Source organism: Salvia hispanica, chromosome 3, assembly GCF_023119035.1.
Source record: "Salvia hispanica cultivar TCC Black 2014 chromosome 3, UniMelb_Shisp_WGS_1.0, whole genome shotgun sequence".
NCBI classification, from domain to species: Eukaryota; Viridiplantae; Streptophyta; class Magnoliopsida; order Lamiales; family Lamiaceae; genus Salvia; species Salvia hispanica.
Genome location: NC_062967.1, coordinates 21,569,654 through 21,589,022, shown reverse-complemented (window position 1 = coordinate 21,589,022; position 19,369 = coordinate 21,569,654). Strand labels below are relative to the sequence as shown.

The following is a 19,369-nucleotide window of genomic DNA, read 5'->3' as shown; positions in this document are numbered from 1 at the left end:
AATAGATGAGAATTGATGAGAATTTAGATGAGAGAATAGATGAGAATTGTGTAGTGTGGTGGAATTTTTTTGTGTTGAAGTGTAGGTATTTTATAGATGAAAATGTGAATTTTGGGGAAAAAAAATTGAAAAAAAATTAAAAGCGCATTGAAAATGGATATAATTTATTGGGAAGTGGGAAAATATTTTTTTTATGCCAAGCGTTTTCGAGCATTTGTTGACATGCGCCAAAAAGAAGCCTACAATCCACACCAGCACAATATGATTGAAGAAATTCGAGCATACAGGCAGAGACACTGATGCTTTATTGTAGTTTTATTTAAATTTGTATCTCGTTGTATTCCTTTTTCCAATATTGTAATATAATGAAGATTTGCGTATTTAATATTTTTGCATTTTAATTTGAAAAATATGAAATATAGAAGTGAAAAAAAATTAAAACAAAATAGGGATGATGTAAAAATGAAATGAGAATGGGATAGGCCTTGAGATAGGCCATACCATGCAAGGAGATAGGCCCTTACATAAAATGCTGACGTGGGGGCTTGGCCGCCATCAGACCCCGACCCCACCTTATACAGCCATCCTCCAAGCAGTCTCCGCCCCAACGCAGCCATGTAACCGTACTCCAGCCGCAGCGCCGCTTTCTGAAATTGATAAATGAATTAGGGGTAGGGTTAGGATTAGGATTAGGGCAGAAGAAGACAATTTGGGCTTATTAGATTTGGGCCAAATATTTTATTGTTGGGTTGTTTTTCATGTTTGTCCTATTGGGCAATAATAAACTAATGTTGCCTTTAGGCATTGACATAGTTAGCCCAAATCCTAACAAGTTCACGCCTAGAGACTTTACGAGTTACACACAATGCACGGTTGTCGCTTGCCGGAGAGTTGCAGCGGCGCACTTCGCTTGATTCAATTAAAAACTGATGGGTATCAGGCATGTATTTGACTATTTGATAGAATTATAAAAGTATTTTATCAAATAAAATAATCTTATTATTTGCGGCAATAGTTTAGTGCATTACTCTCATGTATTTTAAAGAGTATTTTATTTGCCTCAATGCTTATTGTATTGGTATTTGGATTTGAACCACTTGGTAGTTTTAAATTTAAATTAGAATTAATACAAAATGATTTAGTCACTCTCTTCGTCCGTCATTAAATGTCTCATATTTGACCGGCATGTGTTTTAAAAAATTATTTGACTTTATGAAGTAATGTGGGTAGAAAATTGGTGGAATGTAGGGCCTACGTTTATATATTGGTTTTATAATAAAATGTGAGTGGAATGAGTTAGTGAAATGTAGGATCCACCTACCAAATATGGTAAAAGTGAAATGAGACATTTATTGGCGGACGTGCGAAAAAGGAAAAAAAATGGGACATTTAATGGCTGACGGAGAGAGTAATAAATTTATTCGTAATAAATCTTGTTGTTAATGATTTGTAGTTATGTGTTGGTATTTTATTGTAAGAATGATTTGATTGCAAGTTCTATAATGAAACTAATTAAGATATATTTGCGAATAGAAAGAAAGGCCGAATGGATGAATGATATCTTAGTTATAGAGTATTTTAAAAAAAATTGCAAATGTGACTATTCTTCGATCATTTCAAGACACGACGACTCGTGGAAAATAGTTATCATCTAGTGTGTCGTAAACGTTGAACAGACATTACATGTAAAATTAAATATATTTAATACTATTATTATTTTTTTTTTAAAAATTCAGCCCTGGCTTAACTACTTTTCTGGTTTCGTCACTGGTCATCTTCCTTGAGACGGAGGGAGCATATATCTGATTGGTATGAAAATCTTAAGAGCAAAAAGTTCATATGCTAGCAACCAGTCTAGATCTGCTATTTCCGCCATTCCTTGTTAACAGAGACATTTTTTTTTGGCACGGAGATTAAAAATATGTGTTCAGTGGATGGTGAATAAAGTAAGAAAGATGAAGAGAGAATAAAGTAAGAGGGTATTACCTTTTGTCAAAAATAATTGACCCAATTAGATTGGAATTTTTCAAAATAAAAAAAAGGCTTTATTAACATGAAACAAATAAATTATTATTTAGAAGATTGATTCTAACATATCTATTCTTCAAATATAATAATGACTTTTCACTTTCCATTTTGTAAATATGAGAAAAAAGATTTAACTACATTAGTCATGATTGCTAAGCAAATGTTAATGTATACAAATAATTCCAAAATCTGACAACTTTGAATTGGAAGTATCTAATTACTACAGAAAGTTGTATTTAATAAAATTGTATAATTTTGGGCCAGTTCCTCTATATAAAGGTGAAAGAGCTTAAGACTAAAAACATCACAACTTAAACTTCACAAAACTTAGAAGACATAAAAAATGATGTCCTCTTCAAAGTTCCACTGCATTTTTCTCCTCTTATGTGTTGCCTCGTATTTATCAGTTATCATGGCTTCCCTAGTAAGTTTTAAAGTATACATTTTTCTTCTCCAATAGATATGCATTTTATATTTAATATTTTATTTAATTTTTGTTATGATTTTACTTCTTTTGTTCCAGCCCACATATTTTGCTTTGTTTTGATGTCCGAGTGAAAAAAGAACGTAAAGAGAAATGATATGTCGTAATCTTTTGTAATTATCTTTTGTGAGCATTGCTCACATTTAATATATTTCAATACTATATTTTTAATTTACTATGTATACATTAAATTTTTATTGTTAATTTTATAAATATATAAAACTTGAAGCTCAATTTATTCCTTTCTCTTAAGCTTCAACTAATAAAATTAAAGAACAAATCGAACTTCTATTTTGTATAATTTATAAACTGCTATATGTTATTAATTTGTGAGATATTAGAAACAAAAGTATATAAAATTAATAAAATAATGTTAATATAGATTGAATATTTATGGTGCTCCTGAAAGAGTATAAAAGGAGATGAGTTTATATATAATTACTCTAGAAAGTAATATGTTTAATTTTTTAAAGTAATATCTCTAATAATTACATTACCTGTAAAAAAAAAGGAATTAAGAAAGAATCTAAAAAAACAACATTTTCCAAACAATGATATTTTAGAAGCATGTGATGAATTACTAATTCTTTGTTTAATTAGGGTGGCGACGCTAAACCCTCAGTTTCCTCAGTTTTCCCAACGGCAAGTCTTGATCAAGCTGTTACATGTCCAGTGCCTCAAAGCAGTAAGTCTTTTTTTTTTTTTTTTAATATTCTAATCGTCCTTTTTTATACATTTAAACGTTTATCTATTTTGTATAGATTTATAAAAATTTAATTGACAATTGTCAATTGCATCACCCGATACAATACTTCTAACTTCTAATATATTAATTAGATTTAATCAATCATTAAAAATCAAGAATATAAAAGTATTAGTACTACATATTAGGAGTATTAATTAATTAGGAATTAATGTATTTTGATGATGATTTTATGACAGATTGTGCAAATGAGTGTGATCGTAGATGTTCGAATACAGAGCACTTGAACAATTGTTTGTTGTTCTGCAACAAATGTTGTGAGAAATGTCTGTGTGTGCCGCCGGGAACCTATGGAAACAAGGATTGTTGCCCATGCTACAATGACTGGAAGACTCAGGAAGGAGGCCCCAAATGCCCTTGATATGCTCCTTATTTTTGTATTATTTATCTACGACAAAATCGTCAAAAATAATTGATGTACTTTTATTTCTCGAAAAAGATTAGCCAAAGTATTTGCGACAATATTTCCTAATGCACTATTATAAATTGGACAAGTGAATTTTATTTAGAAAAGGAACCCATTTCTCCTTCATATTCTCTTTTCAGTTTTCTCTTTTTTAATCTAAATAATTATGCCAATGCTTTATAATTAAGGAATATATTAATATTAGTTAATTTATTAGAAGTTGACTTAGTTTGAATATGTGTATGTAAATTAAGAATAAATTAAAACGAATAAACTAAGAATTGAAATAGTTAATTAATTATAAACGTCAGCATACAAATTTGGCCATTTATTTAACAGCCGATTTCCTGAAGTTGGGATTTTAGCATGATGCAAAGTTTGGGGATTGCCAAATTATTTAAACTTTACTTTTACTACTTTCTCCATATTATTCTAATTTCATATGTTACATTTCAGTAATTCCCATTTTAATGTCAATCATAATATCAGCCTCATTTCAACTACAACTCAATTTATCAATTTAAATACTTCAAATTTAGTTTATATTTTAACTCTAGAAGTAGAAAACTAATAAAATAACAACTTAACAAGTCATAAACTAAAATTACTTAAATTTATGATGAATATAACATATATATTTAAATATCATATAGTCCCCAATCGTCAAAAAATTCCTGAGTTGTGATGCATTTGAAAACTATTGCAATAAATTAATTTTTTTTTAAAAAAGGGTTGTAGCAGCCGTGACTCTGCAATAGGGATGCAAAACAGTTTCGCTGAAAATGAGGCGGCTAAGAAAAATCGACCCTGCAATAGAGCTGCAAACGTGTGAGTTACAACAGAATTAGTCATATGCTAGGATTCTGTTCAAATATTTTGTAATTGTTGTTATTTATTTTGTGTTCAGGAAAGAAATTGCGTTGTCAGTTCTCTCTTATTCCTCGATATGCCCTGCTTCTATATATATCTTTACATGCTATCAGAGTTGAGGTGGTTTGGGCCGGCCTAGATGACCCATGTTCGAATTGGACTCTGGATTACTCAAGTTTGAGTTGGGCGTGTAATGTTTCGATGTGTCGACTGCGTTCTTGACTTCCTAATGTGGTCTCGGCCTGAGGGAAGGTTGTTGAGTTACAAACTCATCCCTCATCGGATGAGTGAGCAAAGTTGGAAGTTATATTTAAGTGTTGTTCAAGTCCAATTAGATTGAGACTTTTTGGGAGTAACCCAAAAATAAATCCGCACAGACGGACTTGATTTAAAGCGGACAATATCAAACTAATGACTCGACGATCCTAACAAGTGGTGTTAGAGCAAGGTTGTATCAGTTGTTTGATTTTACTACTATAAAAAGATTAATGGTGGAAACACCACCTCCGTAGACAAGCTTGTTAGCGACAATTATAGTTATTAAAATTTATGTATGGAAGTTTACCTACAAGCTTGTCAGTGATTCCCATTTTTGTCAAACAAATTTTGTAAGGTCAATTATAATATCAACATCATTTTATCTACAATTTAATTTCTTTTAAGTTTAGTTTATATTAAATTTAGAAGTAGAAAAATAATAAAAATAACAATTTAATAAGTCATAAATTAAATTTAGTCAAAAGTATATTTTTAAAATACAATTTTAAAATAACATATTATAGTCCCTATTTTTTTCCATAGAAGCCAGAGTCGTGATGCATTTGAAAACAGTTGCAATAAATAAAATTAAAAACAAAAAAAAAGGATTGTGGATCTGTGGCCGCTGTGACCCTGCACATTATTGAAATGAGATGCAGAGGGAGCTGTTATAAAAACAAGGTTGCACCAATATTTTGTTCAAGGATTACCACATTAGAAAAAAAGAAAAAATTAAAGCCGTTGGCCAATCGCAGCCCGCCATGTAAGCCTGCTCAGTGGCACGGACGGACGAGTTATAACGGCGAACAGCGGTAAGCCGTGCCGCTGGCACGGACGGACAGCTTACCGCTGCGGATGGTCTTATGTTTAACCGGATTTCCACATTAGATTTTGAAACTATAATATCCCTATTAAGCAACTTTTAATCTCACAAAATTCTATTTCGGCACCGGATAAAGCCACAACATTATGCTCTTCCTTGAGACCAAGTTTCCTTCAAAATGTATGAAATAACCACCTGTTGCCTGCGGGGTTACGTGTCCAATCAACATCAACATATGTGTAAAGTGTAAACATGTATATCTATATCCCTATTTCTATCAAATAATACTCCATGTCTAGTGGTGCCCTCTAGGAGGTTTGTATGAAATTAACAAAATTTTGATTAGTCCTGATTTTGCAATCAAATTATTAATTTGTTAATTTTATAATTTATCAATATTTCGACGTTGACATAGCTTAATTACGCATATGACACTACCAGACATCAATCAAAATAGTGTCATGTTTTAGGTGGCGAAACTATATCATATTACAAAATTAAATAAATTTATTTGTTGAATTAAAGTTTATATTAAGTCATCTTAGCACCAAAATCTTGATTAGTTCGCAAAATTAGAATAAATCAATAATTTTATAATCTTTTAAGCATATTTTAAAGTTAAAAAGTATATAAAGTTAGAATCTAACCAAAGTTTGGAAATTTATAGGAAACTCTGGTTTCCAGTATTAATCGTTTACTCACTATAGGTGAACACGATTTTTTATGTAACAACCGAACTAAAAACTCATCAAATATTTTTCTCAGTTAAAGAAAAATTAATAGAATTAATTTATATGTGATATAATACAATGTTTACATCATTGGACATTAAAACATAATCTCGATGATGATTATTATTATTATTATATAAAATTATAAATATATGCTTACAATTTTTAGATTCATATGATTTTAATATATCCAATCCGATTTAAAAATTCAAATTTCTCAAAATGAAACCTGATCCAATTCGGTTCGAAAAATCCAAATAATCTGAACAGAACATTAATTTTAGTTTGATTCAGTTCAAATTTTAAGGGTTAAAGTTATTTTCCTTATACCCTAATTAAGAAAAATAAGGACTTAAATAAATTAAGAGACAGAAAAAAAATCAAATAACTGAAAATTTCAGAAGGGAAAAATTAATGAAAGAAATAGATTAAAAAAATATAAGAAAAGAAAAGGGAAAAAACAGAAAATCAATCAACAAATAAAATTCTTGAAAAAAATTAGTAGTAAACTGAATAGAGGAAGTCTCTTCACTCGCGACATGCTAAATTGCTAGTAATATACATTTTGAATGTACACGTGTATGATTCACACTCCTATAAATAAACTTCAATATATAACCTAGACTCTTTAAACTTTATTAATAACAAATACGACAAATTCAATATAGACGACAGTTTAATTCAATGCAGAACAATTTAAGAGGGCCAAAATCATTACTCTTAAGATATGAATTACGCGATTTAGTAGTGTATAATCATAATGAGTATTGATTTTTTCATTAATTACAAAGCTACTTTGCACTTATTAGAATGCTTCACACTATACATGATAGCAACTAAATTAATGCATGTTCGGCCGCTATTTCATTTTTTGGGGAGTGAAATGCCCATGGTCATTACTTTTGTGACATTGATCACATTGTATTTACTTGGATATTAAAGAAAATTATTAAATATTTTTATATATAATTTCAATAGAGTTGGATCATCATAAAAACTCATTTTTATCCTAAGAGCATCTCCAAGTGATACGATTATGGAAGCCGTGCGTCAAGGATTTCGACTACAGCTGGATTCAACCGGAAACCGCCCTATCGAGATGATATCCGAAAGCTATGAAACTACCACCATCGTCTTCGTCTTGGAAATAGCTTCGCGTGGGTATCTTGCACATATCAATCGGAGTCCGAATGAGGGAGTTATGGCGGTTTTATAGAAGTCGCGCAAAACTGGTGGAGAGTTCCAGAAGGAACACCCAGCCGGGTGTTTTTATTCTGAACATCACCCGACCGGTTGAAATGGCGAAATGGCGAGGGAGTCCAGAGAGAACACCCGGGCGGGTGTTTTGCACCCTGCAATTCACCCGACCGGGTGAATCATCCGAGACTTAGATTTTGTGGGCCTTTTCCCACATTTTGGACCCTTAGTATAAATACCTTTTGGTGTCATTTTTCATTCTAGATTGTGATTGAATTAAAGCTATCTCCCTAGTGAGTTTTTCCTCTTTGAGGAATGTATCCAATTCCTTCCTTGAAGGTTGCTTGTCTCAATTTCATAGATTGATTCAAGTAGAGGTATGCATCAATGAGGTGTATCCATTGAGTAGTGGAGCCAAGGGGTGATAGAGCTAATGAAAGTTACTTAGGGTTGTTTCAATTGTTTTGGTCAAGGTCCTATGGTTGTAGCTCTTTTATCTCATCATTATACACATGCTTCTCATCTCTAAGCTACCATCCCTTCTTGTTTAGATTCAATTTTTGTTGGTTGGATCATCTATTATCTTTTGCCTTGTGTTGATAAATTGAAAATAGCCTCACAAAAATATTTTAGATCAACCATCGGTTTTTTTGGGGGGTGGGAAACCAACATGGGGGGGTGGGTCTTGGGGGGAAGTTGAAGGAGGGAATATGAGAAATCGGGATGAGAAGGGGGGTTTGGGGAGATTTGGGAGGAGAATGTTGGTAAGGCCTTTTGGGGGAGGATATGGAGGAATGATAGATTTGGGATGGGAAACCCGGGGGAAAGTTGGGGCCAGGGGGATAGATTGAATATGAATCAAGGTACCAGAAGATGGACTTGATGGGAGAAGGGGGGGAAACAAGCTCCAATGTCTCAGGAGAGGGTTCTAGGAGGATGAAAATAATGTTAGGCAAGGGGGTTTGAGAGGTAATTGAAGGGGAAGTCACTTGGCCCTGGGTTGAGGCCAACCCATCCATGGGGTGTTGATACAACCATGGGTCCCCATCAAATCATTTGACTACATCATCTTCTTTCCTTTTCCAATAACCTTTTGATTTTATGTAAATGTTCCTCTTGATGAGCTTAAACCCAAATTAGTAGAGAAAAAGACAAGAGAGAAAAAAGGCTTGGGGTGAAAGTGGCTAAAAGCCAAGAGAGCGTGAAAAAAGAAAAGAGGGGAGGTGAAAAAGTCAAAGAGAGGGTGGGGTGGGGAAAAAGAAAAATATAAAAAGAAAAAAAACCAAAAACCGGGAGTGGGTGTTTTAGTTTCAGGCCTCCCGGGGTGGGCACCAAATGACCCTTTTCCTTTCCCCTTGGTGAAAAAAAAGTCCACCCTAACTTTTTTTCTATGTTTTTTTGTGTTGATGAATTTTAGGAAATTTATTTTTCCACTCATATGTCTCTTGAGGATGATGTTGTGAATATTGGCATAAAATTGCATTGTTCCCATAATAGTGGTCTTGTTTTAAAATTGTTGGAGCAATAGGTTCGATCCATTATGATGAACTTGTCTTGTTGAATGTACTATCTTCTTGCAAACTTGATGTGTGTTGTGATGAACCTCTCTAATGTTGAATATGAGCTTGTCAATTTGTGGAGTGCTCTTATTTGAGCAAGAATGATGTATAATGGTTTTTTGATCTTTTGTTGCTTAACCTTGAGAATATGAATGTTTGAATAACCTTGTTTTTTCTTTTTAATATAAAACTTTAGGTCCTTTCTTTTATATGGTCTTTGAAATTTTAAATCTTTTTTCAAAAATGTTCAATAATTTGGGCATTTTGCTGGAAAAGATTTGGAAAAAAGAAACAAGGTGTTTGGGGGGATGTGTTTTGACATGTTGATTACTTTTATTGCATGTCCATCAAAATTTTTGGAATTAGATGTTTAGGTCTTTTTTAAAATTTATACCTAATGGCTTGGTTTGGGACTAATTGGAAGGAATGCCTATGTTTATTTGCACCCACATCTTGTACTTTATTTTGGTTTTTTAGGTTTTTTTTGGAAGTTTTGCATTTTTGGGGGGGGGTCTGGGCATGAAATGATTCATTAATTTGATTCCAAATTTTTTGTGACCCTTTTTAGCTTGAGGGGAAATGAATTTGAAGGTCCCTACAAAATCTTTGGTGTAGTATTGTCTCTTAAGCGTTAGTGGTCTTAATCCCATCATACTTTTGATATTTGATTTGCTCTTTTTCCATTTATGGTGTGGGAAACCGGATTTGAGGACAAACCCTTTCCAGGGGGGGGAGAATGATATGAACATGTGTGGTGCGTCAATGTCTTCCCCCGAGTGAGCCATGGATTGATTGGGGTCCCAAAGGAAGAAGTGAAGACCCCAAAGGGTTCAATAAAACTAGAGGGTCTCCAAGAGGAAAAGAGAAGGGTTTTTGGGACAAATCCTTTCCAAGAAGGGGGGATGATACGATCATAAGCCTCGCCCAAAGGGTTTCAACTACAGCTGGATTCAACGGCAACCCCCTATGGATATATTTGAAAGCTATGAAACTGTCACCATCGTCTTCGTCTTAAACACTTTACGGGGGATCTTGCACATCTCAATGATTCGAATGAGGAGTTATGGGGGTTTTTTTAATCGGACACATGCTTCTCATCTCTAATCTACCATCCATTCTTGTTTGGTTGGATCATCTATTATCTTTTGCCCTGTGTTGATAAATTGAAAACAGCCTCACAAAAATATTTTAGATCAACCATCAAAGGGTAAATTCTTGGGAAATGGATCATAAAATACATGGATCCTTATCACCAAGGGGAGAGGTAAATGGAGGGGTAATGTCATATAAACCACCATATTTACCTTTTCTCCATGAAAAATCATTCTCCAAGGGGAAAGGTATCTGAGAAGGTATTATACCTTTTCTCATTTTGTAGAGGTATCTTTACCTCTCCATTGATGGAGAGGTAAAATCATATAACCACCATATTTGCCTTCTTTTCATGAAAAATCATTCTCCAAGGGGGAAGATATTTGAGAAAGTATTACATTTTATATCTTTTAATGCATTTTATACTATTATTTTAATTTTTTAAAATGATATACCTTTCTATATACCTTTTTCCTTTGAAATGTATTACTTTTTGGAAGGGTATAATTCACTTTTTGAGAAAGTAAATAGATGATATACCTCTTTCATTTACCTTTCTTTGTTGGAGTTGCTCTAAGAAAATAAAAACACAAAGTCATTATATATATAGTGAAATTAATTGTATTTCAAAAAATAAAATTAAATAAACTTTTTGCGCATAGTGAGATTTGAACCTTGGTTGCATACAGTGTTTTAAAAACCGGACCGGACCGGCCGGTTCGACCGGTTCGGCCGCCAACCGGTTAGTGGTCCCGTCCGGTTCTCTCCATAAAACCGCTAGCATGTTGAGCCGCCGTGAACCGTCGAAACCGGCCGGTCGAACGGGTCTAACCGGGAACCGGAAACCGGTTTTCTTCATTGTTTAAAATTTTTGTAAAATAAGTGCTTTTGGTGGGGATCGAACTCATGACCTCTTGGTCAAGAGACCAAGTCCATTACCACTCCACCACAAGCATTTCTTGTTAATAACATGAACATTAGTTATTATTATATTAAAACATTTTTTTTATTTACCCAAACTAACCATTCAAGTTTAAATTTATATTATAGTGAGTAGGTATTAATATGATAATATATTTATCATCTAAAATTCACTCTTTTTTTACTAAAATTAACTATTATTTGTATAATATAGATACTTATGTAAATATAAGTAGTTATACCTAAGGTTTATAATAAATTATTTACTATATAGTATATTTTCATCAAAACTAATTAAACATTCATATTTATTTATATATTTTGTCATATAATTTTTTTGAATTATTATGAATTATCTTTTTTTATATCTAAAATATTAAAAATTTTATCCATACTAACTTGTAATTTGTACATTTAATAATTATGGATAAAAAATTTAATAAATTTTATCATTCATTGAAATTGAATATATTTTATATATTATATATAATTTGTAACAGTAAAACGGTTCGACCAGTGATTGAACCGGTTGGACCGTGAACCAGTAGCCTCGCCGATTCACTGGCCGATTCGGTTTTTAAAACATTGGTTGCATATCATATTATCATAGAATCATTCGTAACAGATATTTGAAATGAATAATTGGAAATGATTCTCTATATTTCCAATCTACTAACCATCCAACCATAACATTATGTAAAGCACCTTTGATGACCATTTTGCCCCTATATAAGGCCATATATAAAGGGCGTATAAATTTATTTTTATTTTTCTAACTCCAATTGTTATTAAGATAAATATATATAATATATGTAAGATTTTTTTCTCTCCCTTGCATTTTTATTGGGTGTAAAAACGTTTACAAATGGATGGTAAATAGGGTTATTGTAAAAAAATCACCAATTGTCTCATTGCCCATTGTCATGAAATTATGTATGGTGATCTTAGCCGAGCGTTTTCGTGCTTCGACTGATTTTGACTTTTGTCTCTTCATATTTAATCACTTAAAAGAGGTTTATATAAATATACTCAATTATTACACAATGATACAGTAAAAAGAGATGTGAGGGCACTCGTTCAAAAACATTAAATAAGAAAAAGAATATACATGCAAAAGAAATTCAAAGAATTTTTTTTTCTTGTTCAACTACCATTACTAAATTACGACTACAATTTACAAAAATATTCGTGAAAACTGAAAATTCAACTAATAAGCGGCTTCCAAGGAACTAGACCGATATCAATTTAAATCTTCTAGAGTTTATAGCACATGGAGTATAAATGTATAACGTTGAATGTGCTATATTTAATTTTTTTATTTAATCATTTTTTAATTAATTAAAATATGAAATTATTTAAATATCTATAAAAAATTATAAGAAAGAGAAAATCTTGCGTGTGACATGGAGTAGTAAAAATAGGAATGTCTCTTGCAAAAAGTGTAAAAGAGAGAAATAGCTTTGCATATGCGTTACGCGCGTATATTTTTTTACTCCCTCCGTCCCGGATAATTCGTCTTAGTTTCCCATTTCAGTCCATCCCATATAATTTGTCTCATTTCACTTTACTATTTTTGGTAGTGAATCCATATTCCACTAATTCATTCCCACTAACATTTTATTATAAAACTAATATATAAAAGTAGGACCCACGTTGCACTAACTTTTTCAACCCACTTTTTATTACAATTCTTAAAACCCGTACTCGGTCAAAGTGACTCGAATTATCCGGAACGGAGGGAGTAATAAAAAAATAAGAAATGAATACAATCATAAAGAATCTGCCCGGTACTAATTACAAAATGGATCCTTCGTAGCTTCAGGGATAAAATAGTTATCAAAAGCATTTTAAACAGTACATTTCCTAGTTTGAGACTTAAATAATGTCAATCTATATTTAGACTAATTTTGAAATTCAATAATAATAATAATAGTAGTAATATTAATTTTTATTAATATTGTTTTTTTTTTCAATTTTTACCGCATTGCATCGCTATTAAAGCATAGGATTGCAATAGAATGCAAATTCCTCGTATAAAAATTGTTCTAGCTGATTGGATTTTTTATATATTGGATTCAGCTATCCTTTTTATAATCATTACATCAAGTTTACAGCCATCTACTATACTTATTAAATTTTGAGTATTATACTGTCATTTTTACCCTTGCAAGATATAAAGAAACCACGCAATGAGTTTGTGCAATACAATAACCTATTCGTCCTCCTATACAAAAAACAGAATTCTCATATAGCAACACGGTTTTGAAGTTTCATACTCTCTCAAGGAGTCACTCCATTGTAAAACGAAGGAGTATATAATAAAAAATCCAATTTAGTTGAACAGTGTAGAAACTGAACAAATTTTTGTATTGAGCGTAGAAAATACATATTGAAATATGAAATGGTGAAGAAACAGACACCACTTTTAGTTTGAGAATTCAATGCTGTGGCCCCCACCCGACAGCGACGTCACAAGCGCCAGTAACAACAACGCGCGGTGAGGCCAGGCGCCACGGCTAATCGACAAATGATAATGAATCACGGGCAGCCAGCGCCCTCACTCCGAGCCACCTTGCTTCGGATCCAGGTCCGGACCACTAATGTTTCGAAAAAGAGCAATAAAGCTGACGCCAAACCAAAACCCCAAATAATAATAATGGAATAAAGGAAGAGAGAGAAAGTCACCAGAAAAAATAATTTTAGAGATAGATAGATAGAGAGAGAGTGTGGTTGTCTTTTTCTCTAGAGAGAGAAACAGCTCGAGCTCGAAGGAATCTCGGAAAAGATGGGGCAGATCGTGAAGAAGAAGAACAAAGGTAGACCTCCCAAGGCAGATCCCGCCGCGGAGCGCGACCTGCGCCGGAGCCACCGCCGCCGCAGCGTCAAGTACGTCTTCGACCTCGACGACTACTTCGACGAGGACGAGGTCTTCGTCGATGAGGATGACCAGCGCCGGAGGGAGAAGAAGCTCGACCTCCTGCTCAAGCTCCAGGAGTCAACTGATCGGCGCGCCTCCTGCTCCTCCTCCGACGACGGCGCCGGCAAGCCCTCGAAGAAGCGCAAAATCGACCAGGAAATGGACGAGGACGCGAATGAGGAAGAAAATTATAACGATGAAGACGAAGAAGAGGTGATTAATGATTATCAGTTTATAATTGTTTCGATCTGGATGTGGAAATATTGGCGGAAAAGGGAAATTATTGAGTAATTGGGGATTCAATTGAGGCGGAATTGAATTGGAGTGGAGTGGATTCATTTATCCATTAATTGCAAAGATGTAGTGAGAGGGATTCTGAAAAGTTCCAGCTCAGATATTTTTCTATTTGGGAAGGAAGAGAGGGAATGGTGTATGTATATGTAACGGTCGGGTCAACTGTCAAAAACTAACCCCCACAGAATCTGATCTTGCTCTCTCTCACATTCTCTCTCCTCTTTCACATTCTCTCTCTACATCACGCTAAGCAGAATGTTACAGACAGCATGTATTGTGATGTACGCACACTCACGTTCCCACTTATTCTGACTCTTGTCTCATAGGCACGCCGACTTTCGCTCTAGGAGTAGCGTTTTTGGGTTAGCATTTATTAGTTTATGTTGCTTCACCTCTTTATTTAATGGTGGCTTTTCTTTATTCTTCACAGGTTAGGGAAACAAGGCGACATCTCAAAGCAGAGGACTCACCACCAGGTGTGGTTTCTTTCATCATGTTCACAGGAATAAGCTTGATAAAATTTTGAATTGGATTGAATTCGGATGGTGCAGGGACGCCGCCATCTGAGCTGCCGCTGCCTGATAAGAAGGCATTGGAGTTGATTTTGGACAAGCTGCAGAGGTGTGCTGCTAGTTCTTTTGTGAAATGGATGGTGAAAAAGGATTGCATAATGCAGTATATTTGTAATGTTTAATGCCTCTCCTTTTATCCCTTTCTTGCGCAGGAAAGATATTTATGGTGTTTATGCAGAACCGGTTGATCCGGAAGAGGTAACCTCGGGGTTCATTGAGAGATGCTTTTGCAATGCAGTGTGCTTCGTTGAGTTTCTAAATCAGGTTGATTCATTGTTGGTGTAGCTTCCAGATTACTTTGATGTGATTGATCATCCAATGGATTTTGCTACTGTGAGAAACAATCTGCGAAATGGATTGTACGCAACTTTCAAGCAGTTTGAGGTTAGATCCCGCCAGTCTTTTATTTGTTGACTTTGTTTTGTTTATTTGTAATGTCCCTTTGTTTCAATTTTTAAAGAGGAGACATGTACTGAATTTTTTGTATTTATCTGTGTTAGCTTTTGGTTGAGAAAGGCAGGGTCGACATGTAATGATTACGGTGTATCTGTTTGGTTGTGCCAAACATATTTTGTCTTGCCTTCTTCTAATACGAGTCACCTAGTTGTCAATTTTCTTGTTCATCTTCTGTTTTGTTCCGTCTTTTATTCATACTCTTCGAAAACCATCCTGCTTGGCTGATTTATGTTTGCATGATTTCTTATGCTGTTTGTTAGGTGTTCTGTTAGCTAAGCTGAAATATGCGTCCTTATCTTCTGATGTCTCAGCGATATTTTTGGTCTACCCGCATCTCTTATTGTAAACAAAAAATATGAAATCGTGTGCCTACACTTATACAGTGTGCTTTGCTATGGAAAAAACTTGTTTTTATTTGTGTTTTGTGGGAGGAAAATTTCTTTAACATTTTGTATGGACTATGGAGTATATGCGATTTTACTTTCTGCTTTTGGTGCTTATCATTTCAAATGCAATAATGGGCTATTTTGTTTCTAGTTGTCATTTATAGGCCAGAAGTTGGATAAGTGACAACTTTGCTGGTATTAATTTCCTTTGTTAATTTTAGTTTCTTGTTCTATGACTACTAAAACTTTTGAAGTGCTGTGCTACTGCTTACTAGCTCAAATACAAGTAATTGGGAAAGAATATTTGAAACATTGGATCTATGATAATGAGCAGCCGTATCCTGATAACTAGGTGGTGTATGTAATATGATGGTTGTAAGATTTGTTAAATCTTATATTCGTTCTCTGTTATATGGTTATGCCTACATGGTCTGTTAAACGGCTTTATTCTGCAATTTTGGGGGACACTTTCACATGTAAATTTTGTAATAACAATTTGGAATGTTCTTAATATGACCATGGCCTCTTCATTCGGTGTGTTTTTTTGGTATTTTATTTAATTCCTCGGCGTCTTCAGCTTGAATGAGTACTATTTAATATTACATTTTCTCTCACCTATCCCAGTAGTTAGTCATTGGTAGAAGGCCATAATTATTTTTTTTTCAATAACTTCTTGTTACATGTTGTTTCCAAAACTGCAACCTTTCTCATGGCCTTTAAATATTCTGAAATATTTTTTCTGTTATGCAGGATGATGTTTTCCTCATTTGCTCAAATGCAATGCAATATAATGCACCGGATACCATATACCACAAACAGGTAAATGTCTGCTCTCGCTCCTTTTGAAGACAATTTATTATAAAATTCTATTGTTGAATGATATGAATATATACTCATCTAAAAAGGCGCGCACCATCCAAGAGTTGGCAAAACGGAAATTTAACAAGATAAGGCTTAATTTTGAACGCAATGATAAGGAGAACAAACCTGAGCAGAAAGCAAGATCTGGCTCTCTTTCGAAAAATCAAATGAAAAGACCTGTGATCCGGGCAGGGCAAGAACCGATTTGCTCTGATTTTTCATCAGGAGCTACTCTTGCAACACCGGGCAATACTCAGAATGTTGTCGGTGTTGGGTCTGAGAAAGCTGGTGGTGTGGATGGGCTTATTGATGGAAGTTCTTTCTTGAATGACAACAATTTGGACAAAGTGGAAGATTTACTGCCAGGTACCTCCTGACCTATTATATTTGCGATCTGGTTATCTGCTTTGTTACCAGCATGGATAGTATTTTGATTGGTCCCTCTTCATGTGGAACCGGCTTGCTTTGTAACATTAAGGGCTCCCTGGGAAATAGAACCAATGACCTTAGCATTTGATTTTCCTTTCCAGCACAAGTTTTTCTGGTTTCTTGCTGTATGTTCTGATCACAACTCGCTCTTCTTGTCATAGGTAGGGCCCTCCTATCCCGATTTGGCAGGAGATCATCATTTGTACAAGAAGAAAATCGCCGTGCAACATATAACATATCACAAGACGAAAATCGCCGTGCGACATATAATATATCATTGTCTCAGCCTGTGGCCAGCTCGGCATCCATATTCTCAACATTTGACGGTGAAACCAAGCATTTGATGCCTGTATGAATCTCAGGGGTTTATGTATCACTTTTATTACCAAGTATATGAGTTTTCGTTACATTAAGTATTGTTGTCTTTGGTTATCCAGGTAGGGCTTTATTCAGATCATTCATATGCTAGGAGCCTGGCTCGATTTGCTGCAACTCTTGGATCCGTCGTTTGGAAAGTGGCTTCTAAAAGAATCGAACAAGCACTACCTCAGGGATTCAAATTTGGTCAGGGTTGGGTCGAGGAGTATGAGCCACTTCCAACTCCAGTATTGATTCTGGAAAATTGCAGTGTGAAGGAACCACCATTTTTCACGAAAGTACAGCCTACTGTGGAACCTAGGAACTTTGAGAAGGTTCCTTTAATCTCGAATGCTCCCAAGGAAATTCCAGGTAATATACCTTCCTTCGAACAAAAGCTGCTGTTCCTTGGTCCTGCTGGAATTAGATCACCTGCTCCTGTTTCTATGGCTCAACCAATCAGAGGGAGTATGTCAGAGACAAAGCTGCCATTCTTTCTGTCTCCTGGGATCAGACCTAGTGGTTCCCATAATCTCAGTTACGTTAATCAGAATTTACAATCCAGAGATCTGTTCGAATCTGACACAAAGGCTCAGAAGAAGGTTGAGTCAAACAGTCCACGGACACCAAGTAGAACTGCCATTGATTCAGTTGGCAACAGGCAGTTTCTTAGGAGTTCGGAAGTGGAAGCGTCTCGGGCTGTGGAATTCTCTCCAAAGAACATTAGCTTTTCGGAATCTGGATCTTTTAAACAGCCCAATCATAGTAATGGAAGAGCCGTCCTTAATAAGGTGGATGGTACTGCAGTGATTAGTTCGTCTGCTGATTCGACTAAACCGCCTAGCTATTATTCCCGCGAACAAGGTCAGGGTCTCAGCGACCCAGTCCAGATGATGAGAATGTTGGCAGATCACAATCAACAAAAATCCTCGACTCAGCCATCAGGCAATGCTCAAGTTTTAACATCACAACCGCCCTTGGGCAGCAATGGGTGGAATGGTAATGATCCATATAATGCAGCTATGGCTGCTGCACGTGCGTGGATGTCTGTGGGGGCAGGAGGGCTAAGGCCAGTCACTGAAAATGCCAATCCGAACAAGAACCACATGTACGGTGATCCAGCCTACAACCCCCCTAGTAATATCCAGTCACCCGTCCGCGGAGAATTTCCTTCTTCTGGAATGCATGTTCGGCCAGACAAGAACAGTGCTCCAATGCATGCGTTTGTACCACAAGGGCCGATACCGATGCTAGTAGGAAACCAAATACAGTTTCAGAACCAGCGAATGATGTTCCCACAGCTGGCTCCTGCTGACTTGTCTCTGTTCCAGTCGTGGCGCCATGTGAGCCCGCAAATGCATTCAAAACAGAAACAGGAATCCCTGCCTCCCGACTTGAACATTGGCTTCCAATCATCGGGGTCACCAGGAAGGCCATCTTCAGGCGTTCTGGTTGATTCTCAGCAGCCTGATTTGGCTCTCCAGCTCTGAGTTATCCGGTTTTTCAGTTTAGGTGTAGGGTAGATAAGAGATAGAAAATGGTGGGAGGCTGCTGGTTTATATATGTATGATTTCATTTTGTGTTAAGAGGGTATTGATTTCTAGTGGGAAGCTGCATTTTTTAGCAGAGAGAATAATTTAGTATTTGCAGCTTCTGACGTTAATCTGATTTTTGGCAACTTCCTTTCTCTTGGAGTTGGAGATGTATGTTCAAGTTACGGGATCAACATTTATAGGCTTCGCTTCTTCTATGGGATGAATTCAATTACAAGAAAAAAAAGTGAAACTTGTATATTTGCAATTTTCACTAAATTAGCATAAGTCCACTTGGTACTAAATGTATGTTCATTGAGCTCATTTTTGTTATGGGTTGTGATTGGTTTGATGACATATTGTACTTTCATACTAGCATAAGTCCACTTGGTACTAAATGTATGTTCTTTGGCTAAGTTCGATAATAAAATCC

At 35.0% G+C, this 19,369-nt stretch overlaps 2 protein-coding genes across 2 annotated transcripts; both read left to right on the top strand.

Annotated features, from left to right (window-relative positions):
- The first annotated feature begins 2,343 nt into the window (after positions 1 to 2,343).
- LOC125210177 (gibberellin-regulated protein 4-like) lies at positions 2,344 to 3,788 on the top strand. Its single transcript, XM_048109748.1, has 3 exons — positions 2,344 to 2,452; positions 3,113 to 3,197; positions 3,455 to 3,788. Exons 1-3 carry the CDS (start codon positions 2,372 to 2,374, stop codon positions 3,634 to 3,636), a joined length of 348 nt encoding a protein of 115 aa, XP_047965705.1. The 5' UTR covers positions 2,344 to 2,371; the 3' UTR covers positions 3,637 to 3,788.
- Positions 3,789 to 13,798: 10,010 nt separating this feature from the next.
- LOC125213690 lies at positions 13,799 to 19,154 on the top strand. The gene is made up of 9 exons (XM_048114365.1): positions 13,799 to 14,262; positions 14,774 to 14,819; positions 14,895 to 14,964; positions 15,068 to 15,113; positions 15,201 to 15,299; positions 16,508 to 16,576; positions 16,663 to 16,984; positions 17,209 to 17,396; positions 17,485 to 19,154. The coding sequence occupies exons 1-9, from the start codon at positions 13,918 to 13,920 to the stop codon at positions 18,892 to 18,894; spliced, it is 2,595 nt and encodes an 864-aa protein (XP_047970322.1). The 5' UTR covers positions 13,799 to 13,917; the 3' UTR covers positions 18,895 to 19,154.
- Positions 19,155 to 19,369: the final 215 nt, after the last annotated feature.